Source organism: Boleophthalmus pectinirostris, unplaced genomic scaffold (genome assembly GCF_026225935.1).
Source record: "Boleophthalmus pectinirostris isolate CB_2022bp ecotype Guang Dong unplaced genomic scaffold, ASM2622593v1 HiC_scaffold_16, whole genome shotgun sequence".
Taxonomy (NCBI): domain Eukaryota; kingdom Metazoa; phylum Chordata; class Actinopteri; order Gobiiformes; family Gobiidae; genus Boleophthalmus; species Boleophthalmus pectinirostris.
The window spans coordinates 30,284,127-30,302,924 of NW_026571095.1; the positions used below are offsets into that span (position 1 = coordinate 30,284,127).

Genomic DNA, 18,798 nt, shown 5'->3' on the forward strand with positions numbered 1-18,798 from the left:
TGAGATGGTATCCTCAAATGTACTGCAGTAAAATACAGTACAACACAGTAAAACAGAGGGAACAACACAGAACATGATCCTTCCATTTCAGTCAGTTCAGTCAGTTCAGACTACTACTACGGCAAAATCACTGTTATTTAGCACTGAAAATCTGAATTCTTTCTATTCTGACTGTAATCATTCACATTAAGATCTTGACAAGACATTAAAAAAAAAATTATTATAATTTCTACAACTCTTACATACTCATATATAAATATATATAAATTGCAAAAATCAGCTATGGATTTATGGGCCAGTGACTCGAGACGAGACTTGGACTTTCCCGTTCCTTTTTAGCAGGTCTCCCACTATATTAAAAATACTATCATAAAAAATACTTGAAAATGTAGTGGAGTACAAAGTACAGATATCTTCTCTCAAATGTAGTGAAGTAAAAGTAATATGTTTCCACTTTAAAATGAACTTCTCCTTTTGTTTATTTCTAGCAGGAGTTCATTTCTTCTTTGCTTATGTTATTTTGGGGAAACTCAGGGTGCCCAGACATCACTATTTCCCCCGGAGTGTCCCAGTTCTGAGTCCTGTGTCCCCTATCCCAGCAGATGTATCCAAAACCATTGATTTGTCCCAGTTTTATACAAGAAATGTCCCAGATGTCCCTATTTTAAACAAATCCAATCCCTGCCAACAGTAAAGAGAGGCATATAGTTGTTTAACTAAAATACAGAAAACAGCGCTTGAAAATGACCATAAGGCAAAAAAATGCACCAACAGGAGTCCCACAGATTATGACTGACCCATAAGTGAATCGATAATAGACAATATTTCACTCATTGTCATTTGATAGTTTACAATTTTTACTTTCTCCATTCTTATTAGGAACTCTTGTACATTAGTTGACAAGATTACTGTACACGAACACTAACCGTCTCCAACTTTAGTGTAATAACTTCAATAAAACACTGATTTCCACATGTATTTTTATTATTTATAAGCACAAAGTGAATCCACAAAAGAATCTCAAAACAAAAGGACGTATATTTGTCGTGTCCATAAGCAACATTAGCACATATACTTCCATTTGTACTATTTTTACATTTATTCCTAGCAATGAGAAGCATAATTTCCTCATGATATAACTGTATAGTAAAATGCTTTTAGTAAAACACAAAATAAAATATCCTTCAATAGTAAACAAAAAAATATTTCGCTGTAAACAGGTGCTGTAAGCTATATAAAGACGCGTGTATATAGCTCCTTCAACTCAATTTTGTGCAATGCTGTTTTCCGTATGAGTTACAAGGCACGAAAACAAACTATATTCCTATTCTAAAATACAAAATGATTCCTTCAACTCTTCTATGTTCAAAGTACAAGCAGTATTTGTGCACTAAATGAGGAAAAGTAACAGACTGTATGTATGTATTGTGTATAAAAATGTGAAAACTGTAGTGTAACAAAAGGGGATTTAATTATAAAACGGATTGGAATGTAAAAAAAACAAATAAGAAACTTTCTGAAAAAGTACGAGTGTAACAAAAATCTATATTGCAATTTTTGTTTAGTGTCATATCTGTCACATCTATATAATAAAAAAAAAATAATGCAATTGGCTTTAGGTAATCCAACTTCAAGAGACTGACTAAAATGATGTGTAAAAATGTGTTGTGAATGTGTAAAATTCTAAAATATTTAGTCACTGAATAGAAATGAAAACCTATATTTTAGATAAAGGCACTGTACCTGATTTTTTCTGTCTTAAAAAACATGAAGTACTTAATTTTAAACAGGTTGCAGTGGTCCAAAGTTACTCCTCACTTGCCTTATGCATTTTAATCATCCTAATTATTCACTGTAATAAGTTTATAAGAGCTTTTTTCAAAACTTTGTGAGACCAGAGCGGAGTTTTGCCGACGTGGTAATCAGATGCCTTCGAAAATAACTTACTGGGAGTACTGCATTAACCGTAAGAAATCTTGGAGTATCAAATATAGTGCAACCCTAGTGGTAATGCCATGATTAGCGCATCATTCTGAAGTTGCTGCCGACGTCCAGTGGAGACACCATGACGCGGGCAGAGCCGGGGGACAGCAGGGGGCGCCACTTGTTCCTCCAGATCACGTTACACACTCTGAAGACGAACAGCACGCACGCCACCACCAAGAGAGCAACTGCAGGGACAAGGACACACACACGTTTTAGGACAGGGTTAGACCAAGTTTAGTTACTGTTTAGACAAAGGAATACTCCATGTTTAAGATAGATTTAGTCTAAATGTACAGTTGGTTTGTCCAGGTTTATTTTCAGGTTTAGTCCCAGTTTTAATGTGGAGTAGAATAAACTCAAGAATTTAAAAAAGCTGATGTTTAGAGTGAGAACACTTATGGGTAAAACGACAAAATATTTTTATCAGGAATGTCTTTCGTTTAGACGGTGATGGCATTTTTGGGTCTTAAAAATGTAAAAATCTGAAAACACCCTCTGAAACTGTGGAAAAGTTGAATATTCTCCACCGTAGCGTTTCCGTCTACACTGCCCAAGAGGCAAAACTCTGGTCAGATCTGCTCACGTTGCGTACACGTTTACATCACATACATACAGTACACAGAAACAAACATGTCAGATGTAGTGATGCCACTAACGCGCTACTTAGTAATGCGTTACTGTAGTCCGACTACTTTTTTCAGTAACAAGTAGTCTAACGCAGTGCTATTTCCAAACCAGTAGTCAGATTTAAGTTACTTATCTAATACATTGTGTGTTACTATTTTTGCTCTTCAGGGCAACGTAGGTTATTTATTTATTTTTATTTTTGGGCGACGTGGGTTATGTGACCCCAAAGATCGTATAAATGGTGACACGTTTCCTATGATGTTACGTTATCTCCGCTCCACGAGTCAGATGTAAACAATGGAGGGAGAGAGGTACGCCTTTTGCAGCTGGAAATACAAACATTATTTTGATTTTATTTCAGAAAAAGTTACTTTTCAAAGCAAGTAGTCAGTAACTTAACTTAAGTTACTTTTTAAAGAAGTAATCAGTAGTCAGTAGTCAGATTACTATTTCAAAGTAACTATGGCAACACTGTAGATGGCATAAATACCCAATTAAATTCCACACACTTTTGCGTCACCGTATGCATGCAGATTTCCTCCTGAAAACGCTCGTCTAAACGTGGAATAAAAAGTGAAGATGCAATGCCACTTTTGTGTCAGACCGTCATCATATAAATAACCTTATAAGTAGCCTCAGTCAGACCTTGTTAGATCTGTGAAGCTAAGCAAGGCTGGCCCTACATTATAATTATTAATAGTTTAGGCCTGGTTTAGTGAAGGTTAAGGAACTGATCTGGTCCTGGAATAGTTATTAGTCAGACACACTTTTGTCTTTGAATAGTCCCAGTTGCAGTCCTTATTTAGATATACACCTGATTTAGTTTAGACTTGGTTCTATCCTGGTTATATCTAAAGCTTCAATTGGGAATCTTGCTTTAGTTCCTCTTAGAAATAACTTGTCACTAGGTGCATTAAACAAGATAAACATGGTGTGTAATGCTGTGACTGACCCATGAAGATGGAGTTGGGCGTGGGGTCAGGAGCGTGGTAGTGTTTGGTGATGTTTCCCACCAGAGCCACGATCACCACAGGGTACACCATGACGATGTAACGCACCCAGCGGTCCAGCACCCAGTTCTCCAGAATGAACCTGGCGACGCAAAAACATCAAAATCATCAAAAATCATCAAGACAGATAATCAAATGTGAAATGAACAGTAGACTTAAGGATGTGAACAAACCTGTGCCCACTTAAATTCATTTTAATCTCACTTCAATCCTAAATCTTCACTGAAACACCTATTTTTGCTGAAGTAAACATCAGTAAAACAGTTTATATTCCATTTGTAAGTCTGATTGAACTAATCTCAAAAATGAGGTGTGTCCCAAGTGTGGTTACTATGAATACAGAAGGGTCTGGAATCGGACCACAGAGTGAAAAAACACTCCAACCACAGCCACTAATTTGTATCATGTGTCTCACCAATGTAAAAGACATCTCCAATCAAAAATTCTCATATCAATCAAAATAAAATACATCACTTCTTTGACCTGAGATAAATAACGGTTAAGCGGTTTCTTTTTCTTTTTAATTGTAAGCCGCAATGTTTGTTTTGACTCAGACGCGTCATGCCTCTCTCTGACTGGTTAATCTGTTTTTCAGGAGACAGGATACAGCTTGAGACTCACTAATCTTTGTAAAGTTTTGTCAAAGTGTGTGGTTCTCGTTGGCCAGGTAAGGTTACTACTTCAGCACCTGCACAAAGTATCTGAGCATGTGCAGTTGGACACAAATCGGGGAAGGTTAACTTGATCTTTACTATAAAAAACTGGAGAAACCTTTTTTTTCCCAATTTTATTTAACCGCTGACCTCTGCTCACTATCGGCATGAATGGATAGATTTTTTGATAGATTTTTTCCAGCACATTTGTTGTATTCTCCCCTGCATTTCCCCTTGACACGTGTGAAATCTGTGTGTTTAATAGAAGCCTTTACCAGGTGACGACTTCAGCGAAGAGGATGCAGAGGGAGGCGGTGGCGGCGGTGCTCTTGGCCACGCCCCACAGCTGCAGGACAATGGCAAAGTTTAGGAGTGACGCGATGGAGGTCCATGTGGTGTACACCGCAAAGCCGTTCTGAACCTGCACAAACAAATAAAGTTGACTTTAGTCCTTTTAATTTAAAGGGCACAGATTATAACTCATTCTTATTTGTACAGTAATGGCTATACAACACTCTTGAATCCTACTGTATGTGTATCAAAGATTTAAGAAAATAAACTTGCAGGCAGTACAGAGCAGTGGGTGTGTACCGGTGGTCATGAAAACAGGGATTGATCTGCAACATGGCATCTTGAAAATAAGCGATTAAAGATGATTCAAACACGCGCAAGTCACTCCAAATACAACTTTGAGAGGGTAAATGAGAAGGAAACAACTATAACATGATTAAAAGCTCTGAAAAGTAGATTTTATACAGGTCTGCTTCAAGTAGTGTTTAGTTCCACTTAAAAACCAAAAACTTTTGATGCTGTCTGGACTTGTTTTAACTTTGTACAAACAACTTTATGAACTCAAATCAATTCTTAAAAGGCCCGTATTACGCTATTTTCTGATCTATGTTATAATGTTTTTCCTCAAACACAAACATACCCAGAGTTGTGCAAAACTTTAAGGGGCAGGAGTGCTACTTGGATGTACAGAGATTGTGCAAAATTGTCCTTCTGGTGCTCTGCAGTGTAGGGACCAGTCTCAAATTCAAGTACAAAATAATTAAAAGCCTTTAATACCACATGACAAATAAAGTTAAATTACGCCAACACGATTCAGCCCTTGGGCAGTCAACAGGGCAAAACTCAAAAAGAGTTGAGTTTCACATGTTGGCGTGATTTTAACTTTATCTGCCATGTGGTATGAAAGGCTTTTAATTATTTTATACTTTTTAAGTGCCTCAGCTTTTTCAACTTTGTATACTCAGAGTTGTGTTTTGTTTCATTCACACACCCGGAGCTAATGATTAAAAAGCAGTTTTTAAGATAATAGGATAGGATTTTGAAGCTTAGAAAAAGTTTATGATCTTAAAAGGTAAAAATTTCCAAAAAATCCAACCTTTTTGAAGCTGTAGGTGCCCTGTCATGAGCAGTTTATGATTACATTGTGCTTTATGGGAAAAATAATTTGTGGGCAGGAGGGATTTTTTCGCGATGAGTGACCACTACGCCAACTCCAGACAGCTCTAAAATAGAAATACCCTATCCAGTTATTTTAATAGATCCGCGGTACACCCTCACTGCAAAAATTTGGATGAACTCAGATCTGAAATGGTCAGTCTCTACTAAACAAAAAGTAAAAAGAGCTGTAAACATGAAAACTGAAGTTGAAATTTTTGTAGACAGATTAACAATAAAGGACTACTCAAACATGTGTGAATGAAACAAAACACAACTCTGGGTATGTTTTTGAAGTGATAACAACATTATAACAGCTCAAATCTCACAGTGAATTTTGCATAATATTGGATTCTTAAAATGATATATCTGATGAGGCATTATTCCATGAGTAAAAGCCTCAGTACGTACCATCCAGCGCAGGCAGCGGAGGTCTCTGGGGTAGTACGTCTTGAGCCACAGGCCGTAGTAATCTGTGGCCCAACAGCAGAAGAAGAGAATGCAGTAGTTTGTCAGAGCGATGAAGATGAGGACCACCAGACCAGCCAACATCACCCTGACACAAGCAAATATACATGTGAAGTTTAAAGTGCATAAGATTATGGTATTTCATGGTTTTCTAATTCTGACTTTGGTTTGGTGGGACATTAATACCTGTACCAAATATTCAGATCATTCATATCATAGCTCCTAACACTAACCTAAACCTGAAAAAACATGGTCAAAAATGAACGTGCAAGCATAGCCACCAAGCAAAGCCATAGTTCAAAATCTGGTTGGGAAAAAATTAAAGAGTAAATTTAATTAGGTTTTTTTGGAAACAGAAGAGAGATACATTAAAGTGGAGATATTACAAAATACAAAATCAACTTTATGAGTGTTTAATCTTATTATAATTGTGAGGGCTTGAGTAATCTGAAAATGTCTGTTTTCACCTACCCCCTATCCCCACCCATGCTAACTTGTATTTATTCAAATATTTTAGACACCAGGCGATACATGTAGGGTTAAAAATATATGTATAAATTAAAACCCACTGCGTGCGTTGCAGTTTACAAGTAACAAAATGTAATAAAATGATCTTCATATTGTATGTTTCCGTTTTCTCTTTAAAATGCAATTGGTCAAATAAAAAGTAATTTCTTTTTGTAGTTATTCACATAAATACTAAAAAAAGTAGTGGTGAGTCCTTAAAAGGAATTCCTCTATCTGTCATAAAAACTGAAAATTCCATCCAAAATGCATGGACAGTTTATTTAGGAATGCCTTTTTAAAACATTTTAAACCTTTATTTAACTTAATTTAAGGTTTTGTCAATGTTTGTAGGTTTTTGTCTAATCATGAGGCCTGTCGCAATGGTCAAGAAGCCTCACATGGGCCCCTAAGACCCTTTAGCCTCACCTTGTCCGCTCCCCTGCTAATCATTACTATAGTGCAGTTAGGTCCTTGTTTACAGTATGGGTGTGTGTAGAAGTACAAAGTCTGATGAGGCAGGGGCTGAGGGCGTGAATACAGGCGCTCCAGACCCCACAGCACAAGTTTTGTCAACATAAAATGCACTTTAAAGGCAATTTTTCTAAGATCATTTCATGGATTTTATCTTCATGTTCACTCAGAAATCCATGGATAGAAAAACATACAACTTTTAGCATTTTAGTTTCAGAACACATGGATTTTTTTTTTCTGCAATACTGGTACTACAAAGTAATACCACGTTGCGTCTGGACTATTGTGATTCATATTCCGTCTTCATCTATAATGTGAAGCAATTTGGGGCAGGACTGTCCATTTCTAAATGTGCTATACTGTAAATAAACCTTGACCTTGACCACATCACGAGTATTTGTGTGCGTTTGTGTGTATGTATGTGATTGTGTGTATGTATGTGATTGTGTGTATGTATGTGATTGTGTGTATGTTTCTGTGTGTGTTTGTGTGTGCAGTGACTTACTCTCTGTCCCACAGCACCAGCCAGATCATGTTGAGCAGCATGTTGATGAACCAGCAGAAATAGAAGGAGTAGGGGAGGAGGAGCTGGGCCCACGAGCTATTCACAGAAACACAGTACATCAGACTTCAACCATGACACACTTTTATAAATATATATGTGTATATATGTATAAGTATATGTGTGTATATGAAGAGTGGCGCTGCACAGTCTAGCAACATTTGTAGGGCCTTTAGGGGTGAGTGATAATCAGTGTTTCCCATGGACTTTGTTAAAGAAGACATATCGAGCTTGTGTGTGCGCTATAGTTATAATCTATGACACCTGTGGATCATTATGTTATAATTATGCATGGTTAAAAGTTGACTATGCAGAATAGGTCTGTATTTTTATATGTGCATGTATGATTATAATGAACTAAAACGAATCCGCGTATCACCATATCGGAAATGATCTGCATCCAGACACGTCGTTTCTGTGTCCGCAAGCCTTTCCTATCCACACAGCTTTGAGCATATTTGTTTACGTTTTACAGAAACAAAACTTTAAAACTGCATGGCTAATTTGCATAAACTAAGGCTCAGAAAAACAGCTTGCTATTGTGCACTGATGCGGTTCAGCTTCTGTCGGACTAAAGGACACGACTAGAATATGAGTGTTCTTTCTGTGACAGAGAGATGTTCTGCTGATGGTGAGTCTGTTCTGTGCTTCTGTCGTGTTGGAGATGGTTCATGTTAAACTTTTCAGAGATTATACGTCTGCAGGTCGTACGCACAGACCATATATATGAATGGACACATATTCTAGCCTCTTAGCGGTGAATTACTTCGCGGTGCATAGACCTACATCAGCGTTTTCATGCATCCACACAGTGCCGGATCAGATCTTTACTCCGATGAAATCATGGGAGCTGGCGGCACCAGATCGTTCCGTCTCTGGAGCCGTTTTCCATCAGATTAGTGTGAACGAACACTGCATCCGCAACGAAAACGACTCGAAAACGTAATAGTGTGGACTGGGCCAAAGTGTACAGTATAAATGTCACTCACTGCCTTGTGTAGTCTCCTTTAAAAGTTAATAATAATATGATGAGCACAAAGCTAATAATAGTCCAGGTTATTTTTGACTATGGGGGAGTGCTGTACTGTATAAATGGGAAACACTAGATAATGACAGACAATAACACTAGATCATTTGCCATTTTATTTGGTCTTCTCCCTAAAACAATAATCTGATTATATCTCTGTGGTCCATGCGAGTGTGTATAATTGGCAACTTTCTCAACTACTGGCAACAAACTGAGACACTTTATACAAAACAGATTTGCTAAAAATGTGAGTCTTTGTACGGTGTCTGTACTGAAGAGTCTGGTTCACATATTTGACATTTTCAAAGGGAGGACGTGCTTTAATGCTTCTGGTTAGATGTGAAACTGCATTTTATTGTACATGTGTAATCGATGACGGGGACCAAATCTCTTTAAGGTCTTCCATACGACAAAGAGGAGTTTTTCAGTTTTTTTTTTTTTTCTCATAAAGCACATTTCAAAATTTCAAATTGATGAGTTTAAAGGGCATGAACCTCCAGAATTCCCTCCCTGAGCTGCGGAGGCTGCACTAGCACTGATTCATGATTTCCGTGGGTGTTGGGGTTTAGGTAGTGACCATTCAAATCAGAGAGAGGTTTTTTAGGTTTAAACCAACAGGATTTCAGCATTGAAACCTTAAACCAAAACACAAAACTAAACAACATGACCATCGCATAGGCCTGTCACAATAATTACTATATCAACTTCAATATATCGAAGCTGGAACAATATATTTTGGGGCTCAATATTTATCATATGTTCAATTTCTTTATAAAAGTGAGGAGATGTTGGATATTTAACATTTGAGCTGTAGCTATAGTTAGATAAGTGACTTCTATGGCTAATTATCGGTTTATTCTTCTTTTTATTTGTTGGAGCGCAGGTCTTTTGATGATACTGGCTCATCCTGTTTTATTGTTATTATGTCAGTTGCATAGAGTAGTTTCAGTAGCATCACTTATCACAGTATGTCGGTGTGGCAAAATATCATGTTTCAAAATGCGTTATTGTGTTTTTGGAATTAGGAATAATACCAAGATTACATTTGTTCTCGGTGAAAGGATCATGAAGCTGTTTGTCCCAAATGTACAACGCACCGCTACACCTGATGAGTGCAAGAGAATGGACTGTTCACTTTTTTGTGCTTTTGCTGCCGAACACTAGTCTGATTCATCAGCCGGTTTCACTTCGTAGAAACTGTCTGACCTCGCAGCAGGAGTCGTTTGCCCGACGGTAGGCAGGTACTTTTTTAATTTAACCAATCGCTGCTATTTGGTTGTGACGTATGTAATGCGCCGCTAACGGGGTTACCTGGTATATTAAACTTTTCCCAAATCTCGTAGGAAAAAGGGCAATAACATCTTTCCCCTTGATAAAATTCACCAAACATTCTCTTTGCTCCGGCTTTAAATCCTCGATCTCGGGAATCGCTGCCAACACAGAATATATGGCTCTTCGCTGATTGGCTGGTGCCCGATCTTGCACTTCCGGGGTTTTTGTGAACTGTCCATTGTATTCCGATTCCTGACCTAGTCCCTGGAGAGAAATAAAATTGAGCGGAGGCACTAGGTGGTGCCAGCCTGGCTAGCCGAACACTTCCTTTGGGATCAATACAGTATTTATTGTATCTATCTTGATAAGAACACGTTTGATTTTATTGAAGGACAAAGTCAGGTCATGTTTGTAAAATTTTAAATCTACATAAAATAATATGATTCCTATTATCAACACTATCTCGGGGTGTGGCACTAACTGTAGGCTCTGCTCTGTCAGAAGCTCTATTACGGAATTTGCACGTCATCACTGTGCCTGCGTAAGCTTCCTCAAGGTGCTCCGGTTTCTCCAACACGAAAACATGTACAATAGGGTCCCTTGTGAGCTCAGGAAAAAGAGATTCTTAATCTCAGTGGGACTATCCTGGTTAAATAAAGGTCAATAAAATAAAATAACACTGTAATCTAATCTTTATTTTAACACAGTCTGACCAGAAAGAGCTGACAAAGCTTGAAATACAACAGATGAGCTGATTTGTGCGCTTAAACAAGTCTCTCACAAATAACATTACAGTCACAAGGAATCTAGATTTAGCCAACAGTTTTTCAGTGAGTCACTCTCACCTTTTTGTTGAAAATCAAACTCTTAAACAGGATCATGAACACTCGCATTTAGGGCTGGGCATCATTCAGAATATGATACATACCTCGATACATAAGCCATGTTACGATATATATCGCAATACAGTGAGCTTAGGATTTGATACGATTCAAAACGATGTATTTCAAAATTATTCGATACGGTTCAATAAAAAATAAAGGTTAAATCATGCCTGTGATACTAAAAGTCTTTGTTAAATCACTTCTTCTAATATGAAGCACACTCATTTTAATTCTCAAAACAGTGAATATGTCAAATGTGTCGCATAAATGAGTTTCCTTCCTCTAAACAAGCAACAAAACTTTAGCGCTGTAACAAAATAATTTTGTAAAATATAACAAAAAATATTTATTGTTATGAATGTGAGAATGTGTCTATATTTATTCATTTTTACTGCTAAAAAGTTTTGCTCTGTTGAAGTTTCGTTGTATTTCGTGCAATAACAATAAATCTAAATCTAATCTATACTCATGGCGAGAAATCAAACCAGCAGCCCATGATATCGATACTGTATCATCACATTAAACGACACGATATATCGATATTTCAATATTTTTGCACAACCCTACTCGTGTTGAATCCTGAAAATGTGCTGTTTAAATCATACTTTTTCTTAAGCATTCAAAATATCTCAAAACTTTTTGACAGTGTTTGTTAATGTGTGCGTTGTGTCTCCATGGTAACTGCTGAACAATCCACCATAGTGCTACATATAGACCACCCCAGAATGATGTGAGTGCACAGTCTGAGTAGCGCAGGCCTGTAGAGTGTGTGAGTGTGTCTGTTTGTGTGTGCGCTGACCCTCTGAAGATGTAGGCTGTGTTGTAGAGCACGATGAGGGTGAGCCACGTGTAGATGACGCCCCAGATGGAGAAGGTCCACCCGGCGGGAGTGATTTCCGTCTCATAGCGCCCGGAGATGTTCCCCGTCGAATGGTGGAAGAAAACTGTCGGGGGAAAGAAGAAGAAAACATTTTATTTATAAATCACGCAACTGATACTTTGCACCTGATGTCATCAAAATGGGGGTGTGATGCTAAAACAAGGCATCGCTCTGTCTGACGTTTTAACAAAATCTGATCCGAAGAACTAACCTGGAAGCTGGAAACACAACAATAACTCTCAGATAAAAGAATCCACATAATCCTAACCCAATTTATAAGTCAGATCTGTAATCAGTAAAGTTAAACACATTTCCAACTCAGCTAAAAGCAACCTCAAGTGTGGTAGGAAAATGACACATTTGAATACACAAAACCAAAACAAATTAGAGGCAATAAAAGATCTGAAATTAAAACAGCACAGCACAGCCAAGGGAGCCAGAGAAAAAGGGAGTGTCTTCGTTTAAAGCGCTCCTGTGACTAAAGTTAAAGCTATTGCATATCACTCATCGCTATTTTAAAAGGGACTGTATGTAAGATTTAGAGTTTAAATTCCATAAACATGAGCTAACTGTCTCGCCATATACAAGGTAAAAAGGCTTAGATCAAATGTAGTTCTTACTGTTAAAAACAGAAAAAACATTGATGGCCAACGCTGTTTGTTATAATTTGGTATTTTGGTTCTAAACACAATTATTCAATCAAAACGCAGAATGAGTCTCACATGAGTCTCTCATTCGGGTTGCCAGGTCCAATGCAGTTTATTTAAAAATGTCTCACTCTGATCTGAATGGTCAATACTTAAACCCCAGCACCTTCAGCCAATCATGAACCAGTGCTAGTGCAGCCTCTACATAACCCGGCTCACACCAGACTAATCTGCGTGTCACTCTGAAGTGAGTTCTTCACATAAAGTAATTGGAAAAACCAGAACGTCATGATGACTACAACAGCAGAACAAACCAAAACACCAAACTTTATTTAAATACAGTTGAGAGAAAATCACAGACACAGACAGAGAAATTCCCCGTCCACAACTGCACAAAGCTCTTACCTTCTGCATGTTTTCCACAAACTAAATAGTCTGTACTGGGGCTAAAATAGACTGAGTCTCTAAACCTCTGCAGTTCAGTAAGGGAATTCTGGAGGTTCTGAGCTTTCACATGAGGCCTGTCCATAAACTGAGAATGAGACAATCTTGGAAGTGTCTCTCCCTATAGATTAAGGCATTGCTTCCCAAAAACTGGGTCGTGACCCTCAGATGAGTCACAAGAGATTTTTTTTTGGTCGTCTGATATGCGTGTTGCGCTCTTCTGTTGCACCCAGGACTAGAACGCGTGACAAAATCGCAGACAGGCCCACATATCTCATTAGAAATGTTGAAATGTTGAGACATGTTTTGTATAATTTCTAATATTTTTGTAATTATTTTATTGATTATTTTGTTCCAGTATTGCTGGTTCAACTGGATGTTGAAAAGAAAAAGAAATTTGCTACATTTAGGGCTGTCGTGGTTATGGAATTTCCCTGAGGTGCGGTATAGCAGCTCAACAGCGCGGTATGCAATGATATCTCACCCCATCACCCACCCCACATCCCCAGGAGTTACAATATTTCCAGCAGCACTGAAAACTCTCCGATGATGTGCTTGTTGCTCAGATGCACATATACCTTGGTTGTCATGTGTGTAGCCTGGGAGAAGTAACATTTGGCTTTGGAACAAGTGCTGCTGCATCTCTCCAGCTCTCACTATGGCAGCTCGAGTCAGAGTTCTGCACCAGGTCGAGTACCCGCGGACTTAAGAGAGACAGCCCCTAGCACGAGCACGCGAAGCAGGTGTCTGTAAAGCACGATCGGGCAAGGGCCGCTCTTAACTCCGTGTGGCACGGAGCTCTGCCCAGTCCTTTCGCCTGAGGTCACCTGACAGTCTACACGGGCGCACCTTAGTCCTAGGTTAGTCTTGGGTTAGTTCTGGATTATCATGGGCATGGGCGGTAACAGGTGGAATGTTAAAGGGTCCGGGTGGGGGCGGGTCTCTACAAATGGACCCGTGCAGGACTCTGGGTCGGGTCACGTTGGTCACGTGCGGTGATCACGGTGGCCCAACAGCCACCACGGTGGATCACTTAGTACTGCGGTAATTAATTTTTGCGGTTATTGTGACAGCCCTAGGTACATTTAATGTCCAAATAGGCGATGTATGGATCCTTTTATTGCTGGTTCAATTACTGTTTTTCATTGTTTAAAACAGAGAGACACGATCACTCACTCACAATCAGTCAACAATAAAATATCCTCATTAATGTTCAATAATGGTCAAACTCACCTTCATTTTGTTTGTTGTCTATTGACTTGAGTCATGACGGTTTGTGACTTTTAAAATATGAGTCCCCAAAAAAATTAGTTTGGGAAACACTGGGTTAAGTTACTGGAAACACTGCTTTAATCCATTACAATCTATAGTACTTCAATATGGGTTTCGACATTTTTTCCACAATATTTTATTTGTGATGAGGGATTTTAAACACAAGCATCTGCAAAAAGATTTGAACCTAAATCACTTTCAAACAGACAATAGTGGCAAGTAAACTACAATCTGTGTTTCCAGCCCAAATCTTGTGCCTGCCCCTCTTCCTCTGTGACTCACCCGACTGTGGGCGTAGGCTCAGGAGCTTCTCATTTGCTCCGTTCCTTCTCTCTCATGTACTTATTAGTCCCTGCAGACCACAGTGCATGATGGGAAATGGTGTGTTTATAAAGCTGGCAGAAGCACCGCTCATTGTCTTACATCAGTACAGTTTATGTTGGGAGTAGTCTAAGAACTGGACTACAGGGACACAGGAAAATCGAACAAGTTTGTGTGCTCATTCTTTACTACAAGAAGCAACAGTAGTAGTAAAATTATTCTTCACTGTCGGTGTTCAGTATTCAGGATTCCTTTTTTCTCATGTATTTGCCCCAGTACAGATACTTTAAGCGGCTCTTGAAGTCAAAATATTGTCCGATGTGTACTATCTGCATCCAAATAGGCGTTTTATTGTCTGATAACAAGGAAGTGTGTGGTTAGCATACTAGTTGTCATAAGCACTATGAGAGAAAAACTCCTCTCTGGTCTCTGGATGTTTTGAAAGTCTTTGTAAACTCATCTTGATGAATAATTAGGAATGCATAAGATATAAAATAGGAATAACTCTTGGAAATGAACTAGATTTTCACGTTTTTAAGACGGTAAAAATCAGGTACAGCACTTTTAACTACTGTCTAAAGAAAAAAATTAAAATGTTTGGTTAAAGGTGCATTAATAAATCACTTTTCTGGTGAGTGGTCTGCTGAGATGTTAACCATATCTACGTTTTGGAATTTTTATTGCTAGTAACTAGTAACTAGTAACTAGTAACGAGATAAGGTTAATGCCATATTGTGGAATATTTTAAACAAGGCAATAATATCTCTAAATGGACAAGCAGGTGGCATGCCCTCCACCGGGAAAGTTACATACAGTGTACCTTTAATGAAGATGTTATAAAGCAGTAATTTTAGTATATTAAGTTTATTTATATTTAGTTTATTAATTATTAAAAATGTATAGAAGGTAGTTAACATTTTATTCATTTTGGTCTCTTTTAGGAACCTAACAAAGAAACCAAGTTAGGTATAAATACTATACTCCGTGGAAATGTTATTGCTTGAATGCCCCACAGTATGGCATTAAATCTGTTTACACGGAGGAAAGTCCGCAATCAGCCAGGCCAAGTTACAGGTCAGATCTGTGGAGAGATGAGCTCATTCACAGTAGGAATGCATGTGTTTGCAATGTATTTTTAACTCTAAAACATCTGTAATTGAATAAATGCAACATAGATGAGTTTAATGCCAGACTGTGGAATCTTTCAGTGATCTGTGTATGTGTTTTTGTTTTGTTTTTTTCATCTAATTTGTCTAATGTCAAATGTCTAAAGATACACTTTAATATATTTAACAACTGAATATCAAGTAGACAAAATATTGTAAAAATAAGAAGCTTCTTCTTATTCCTTTTTTGAACATTGAATATTTTTAACAAATTAGTTCTCTTTATTTTGTTTCTTTCTTTGTTAAATGTACATGTTCTGAAAGTATGGAGACTATATGTTGTGCCGTCAAACCTTTTTTAAAACTCTGACTAACTCTGACTCTAAAAATATATACATATCTCCATGGAAACAAGCTTGTGGTGGACCCCCTACCAGAAAAGCTACATGAGGCACCTTTAACTACTCATGACACAGACATTTTTATAAATAATATTTCTCAAAACAGTCAAAAAATACCAAAAAAGCGAAGTGAAAAAAACTTATATCATGCCAGTGCCACGCGAGCCTCGCCTGGAATGACCCTGATGTTTGTTCCCATGGTAACCACACAGTTACCGCTCCGTATTTAGCTTTAGTTTGTTTCCATATACAACAAGACAAACTTTGACTAAATGTAACGAAGAAAAAATAAAATAATAGATAATAAAATAGTTTAGTTACACATATTCGACTATTTATTTATTTATTTTTTAACAATGTGGAGCAAATTAGCGAAAATCGGACGCGCATTGCTATGTTTCCATGGTAACAGAATATTTTAGTATTGGGGTGAAAGGTCAAATCTGAATCATGTAAATGGTGTCGATTTCCTCTTTTCTGCTCCGTTTTTGTTTTGTTTTTTTCGTGTCGTAACCATAATCAGATACCGCGTGTGACAAATGTGGTTACAAAACTGCGCATCGTTAAACTGGGAGTCACCCGATAGTTTCATAACAAATTTGACTAGTTAACGCGAGGATTTAGCTAGCACGACGTATGAAAATTTATACACATGAATAAAAAGTTTAAATGCACCGACATCTTTGCACCATCATTGCAAATACCAAAAAAAGAAAAAAAAAAAAAAAAAAAAAAAAAAGAAAATAGTTTGGGACTTACCCTTGCCAACACCAGCCAACGCGTTGACGAGAATAACAAACACGTAAACTACAGCGCACAGGATGATGAGAAAGATCTTGGGCCAGCTTTTCTCCTTCATCGTGCAGAGTTTCGTGGTGATTTTTTAGTTGTAGTGGTAAAAAGGGAGAGGAGAGAGCAGAGGAAAAGCGATCGAGCGGACGCAGCGGAGCCAGGCGCACATGGATCTAGGCGGAGCGCACAGGCACGTTTGACCAAGGAGCGTTCACGTGTCCATGAGAAACGCCCACTCCCTCCCCCTTGCTTTTACACAACCACAAAACATAGCAGTGTTTACGGACGTGCTCTCAGCTGCTTAGAATAATGTGAATAATAATGTGACAACACTAGAAGGGGTCAAATTGAGGCTTAACGCTGGGTTTTCAGACTTACATTTCATACAGCGAGTTCCAGGATATAGTTTAGGGTGTCCAGACTTTCAAAATAAATCTGGTTTGGGGTTTGGGTTGGTTGGTAATCATAAAATTGTGACTCGACTGCCTAATTCAGCAGAGATGTTCTGAACCCGGCCCAGACATGACCAACATGAGTCAGTATAGTCACATTTTCTTTGTGTTTTGGTCATTCTTAAGCAGCTTTTCTGTATTTTGTGTAAACAAATTACAATTTATACTGCTCTTAAATGTTGGCAGGTGTCAAATTGGTCAAAAATAGGGACAACTGGGACATTTCTTGCATAAAACTGGGACAAATCAATGGTTTCGGATAAATCTGCTGGGACAAGGGACACAGGGCTTAAAACTGGGACGTCTGTCACTCTACCATACTAGATCGTGTTGGATTTACACTTATTGCTGGGATTTTGGATGACATTATTACTTTGTACTGGCCAATAATATTTCATACAGATTGGGACAGCTAAAACTTAGTTTTCTGTTGTAATATACCGAGTTCTAGGGTCTAGTCACTGGTAGAAATGATCAGGTTTGTGAATTTTCCTTTTAGATATTATTATAAAAATACAGTACAAAGAATTGAGATAACTGGTTCCCCAACTGGGAGTATGACTAATTAAAAAAAAAAAAAAAAAAATTACATAAAAATAATTATATATACTTTGTACACGTGTTTTGAAATGTGTGTGCTTTTGTTTTACGTAAGCACATATATAATGTATTCTGACAAGTTTGGATGTATTTAATTTATCTACAATTACTTTTAATAGTAAGAGACCACTTTACCATCACAACACAAAAAAAAATAAAACTTTATCCATTTAATGTTTTTTTGTACATACTTTCACATACATACTTTGAGACAATGTAGTAGGCCAGGCATGTAGTTTCACATAGATGGAGACACCTTATTAGCAGTGAACGATTTGGGAAAAATATCGAATTGTGATTTTTTTCTGATAAATATTATGATTGTGATTTGTAATTTATGTTTCATTGTGATTCTGTTCAAAGTTCACATTTTAAACATCCAGAAAAACTGACTAAAAGATTGAAATTGGAACGGACAAACTAAAACAAAAATCACTTTTCAGAAAATATTTGTACAGATCTAAACTACAGGGTTAGCAGTTTTACGTAAATTCAATTGAGATTAATCTTGTGGCCTTATAATTGATAGTTTTTCATTACATAACTTTGGAATTTAATTAGTCCTCAAATGCAGGACAGTAAATGTAAGTCTGCTCATAAAATGGGAGATGAGTTTAAGTAAACACACACACTCCTTATCATGCCATTATCAGTCATGATTTAGCAACAAATATGTGATTATGAACTGTTTTTACACAGTTTTCTGCCTCCCTCTTGCTCTCTCTGTACTGTGAAAGACACGTTCATGGACAGATTAAAACCATCTGAGGAATGAAGAACATTTTCACATAAAACTACATGTACATCTGGTGTTACTCAGCGATGGGCTTCAGAGTAGACACAAGAGCAAGTGTCTCTGCGTTTAGAAGAAGAATGCCGGACAGCTGGGTTCTACAGTTATTTAATTCCTACACCTCTCCCTTGAATTGTTTCCAGAAATGAATTATGAAATCAACCATTCGTTAACTTT

At 37.7% G+C, this 18,798-nt stretch overlaps 1 protein-coding gene across 1 annotated transcript; it reads right to left on the minus strand.

Moving 5' to 3' along the window:
* Nucleotides 1-962: 962 nt before the first annotated feature.
* Nucleotides 963-16,958, minus strand: LOC110155720 (uncharacterized). Its single transcript, XM_020919877.2, has 7 exons — nt 16,744-16,958; nt 11,713-11,857; nt 7,674-7,769; nt 6,134-6,278; nt 4,552-4,697; nt 3,566-3,705; nt 963-2,171 (listed from the first exon to the last, which is right to left on the minus strand). The coding sequence occupies exons 1-7, from the start codon at nt 16,841-16,843 to the stop codon at nt 2,020-2,022; spliced, it is 924 nt and encodes a 307-aa protein (XP_020775536.2). The 5' UTR covers nt 16,844-16,958; the 3' UTR covers nt 963-2,019.
* Nucleotides 16,959-18,798: the final 1,840 nt, after the last annotated feature.

Excerpts from the sequence above, each read along its gene's own strand:
- LOC110155720 (XM_020919877.2), bottom strand. The coding sequence starts at position 16,843 with ATGAAGGAGAAAAGCTGGCCCAAGATCTTTCTCATCATCCTGTGCGCT. Across the intron at positions 7,770-11,712 it reads ACAGCCTACATCTTCAGAGG|CTCGTGGGCCCAGCTCCTCC; the intron begins GTCAGCGCACAC and ends TTCTGTGAATAG. Across the intron at positions 4,698-6,133 it reads TCCGCTGCCTGCGCTGGATG|GTTCAGAACGGCTTTGCGGT; the intron begins GTACGTACTGAG and ends TTGTTTGTGCAG.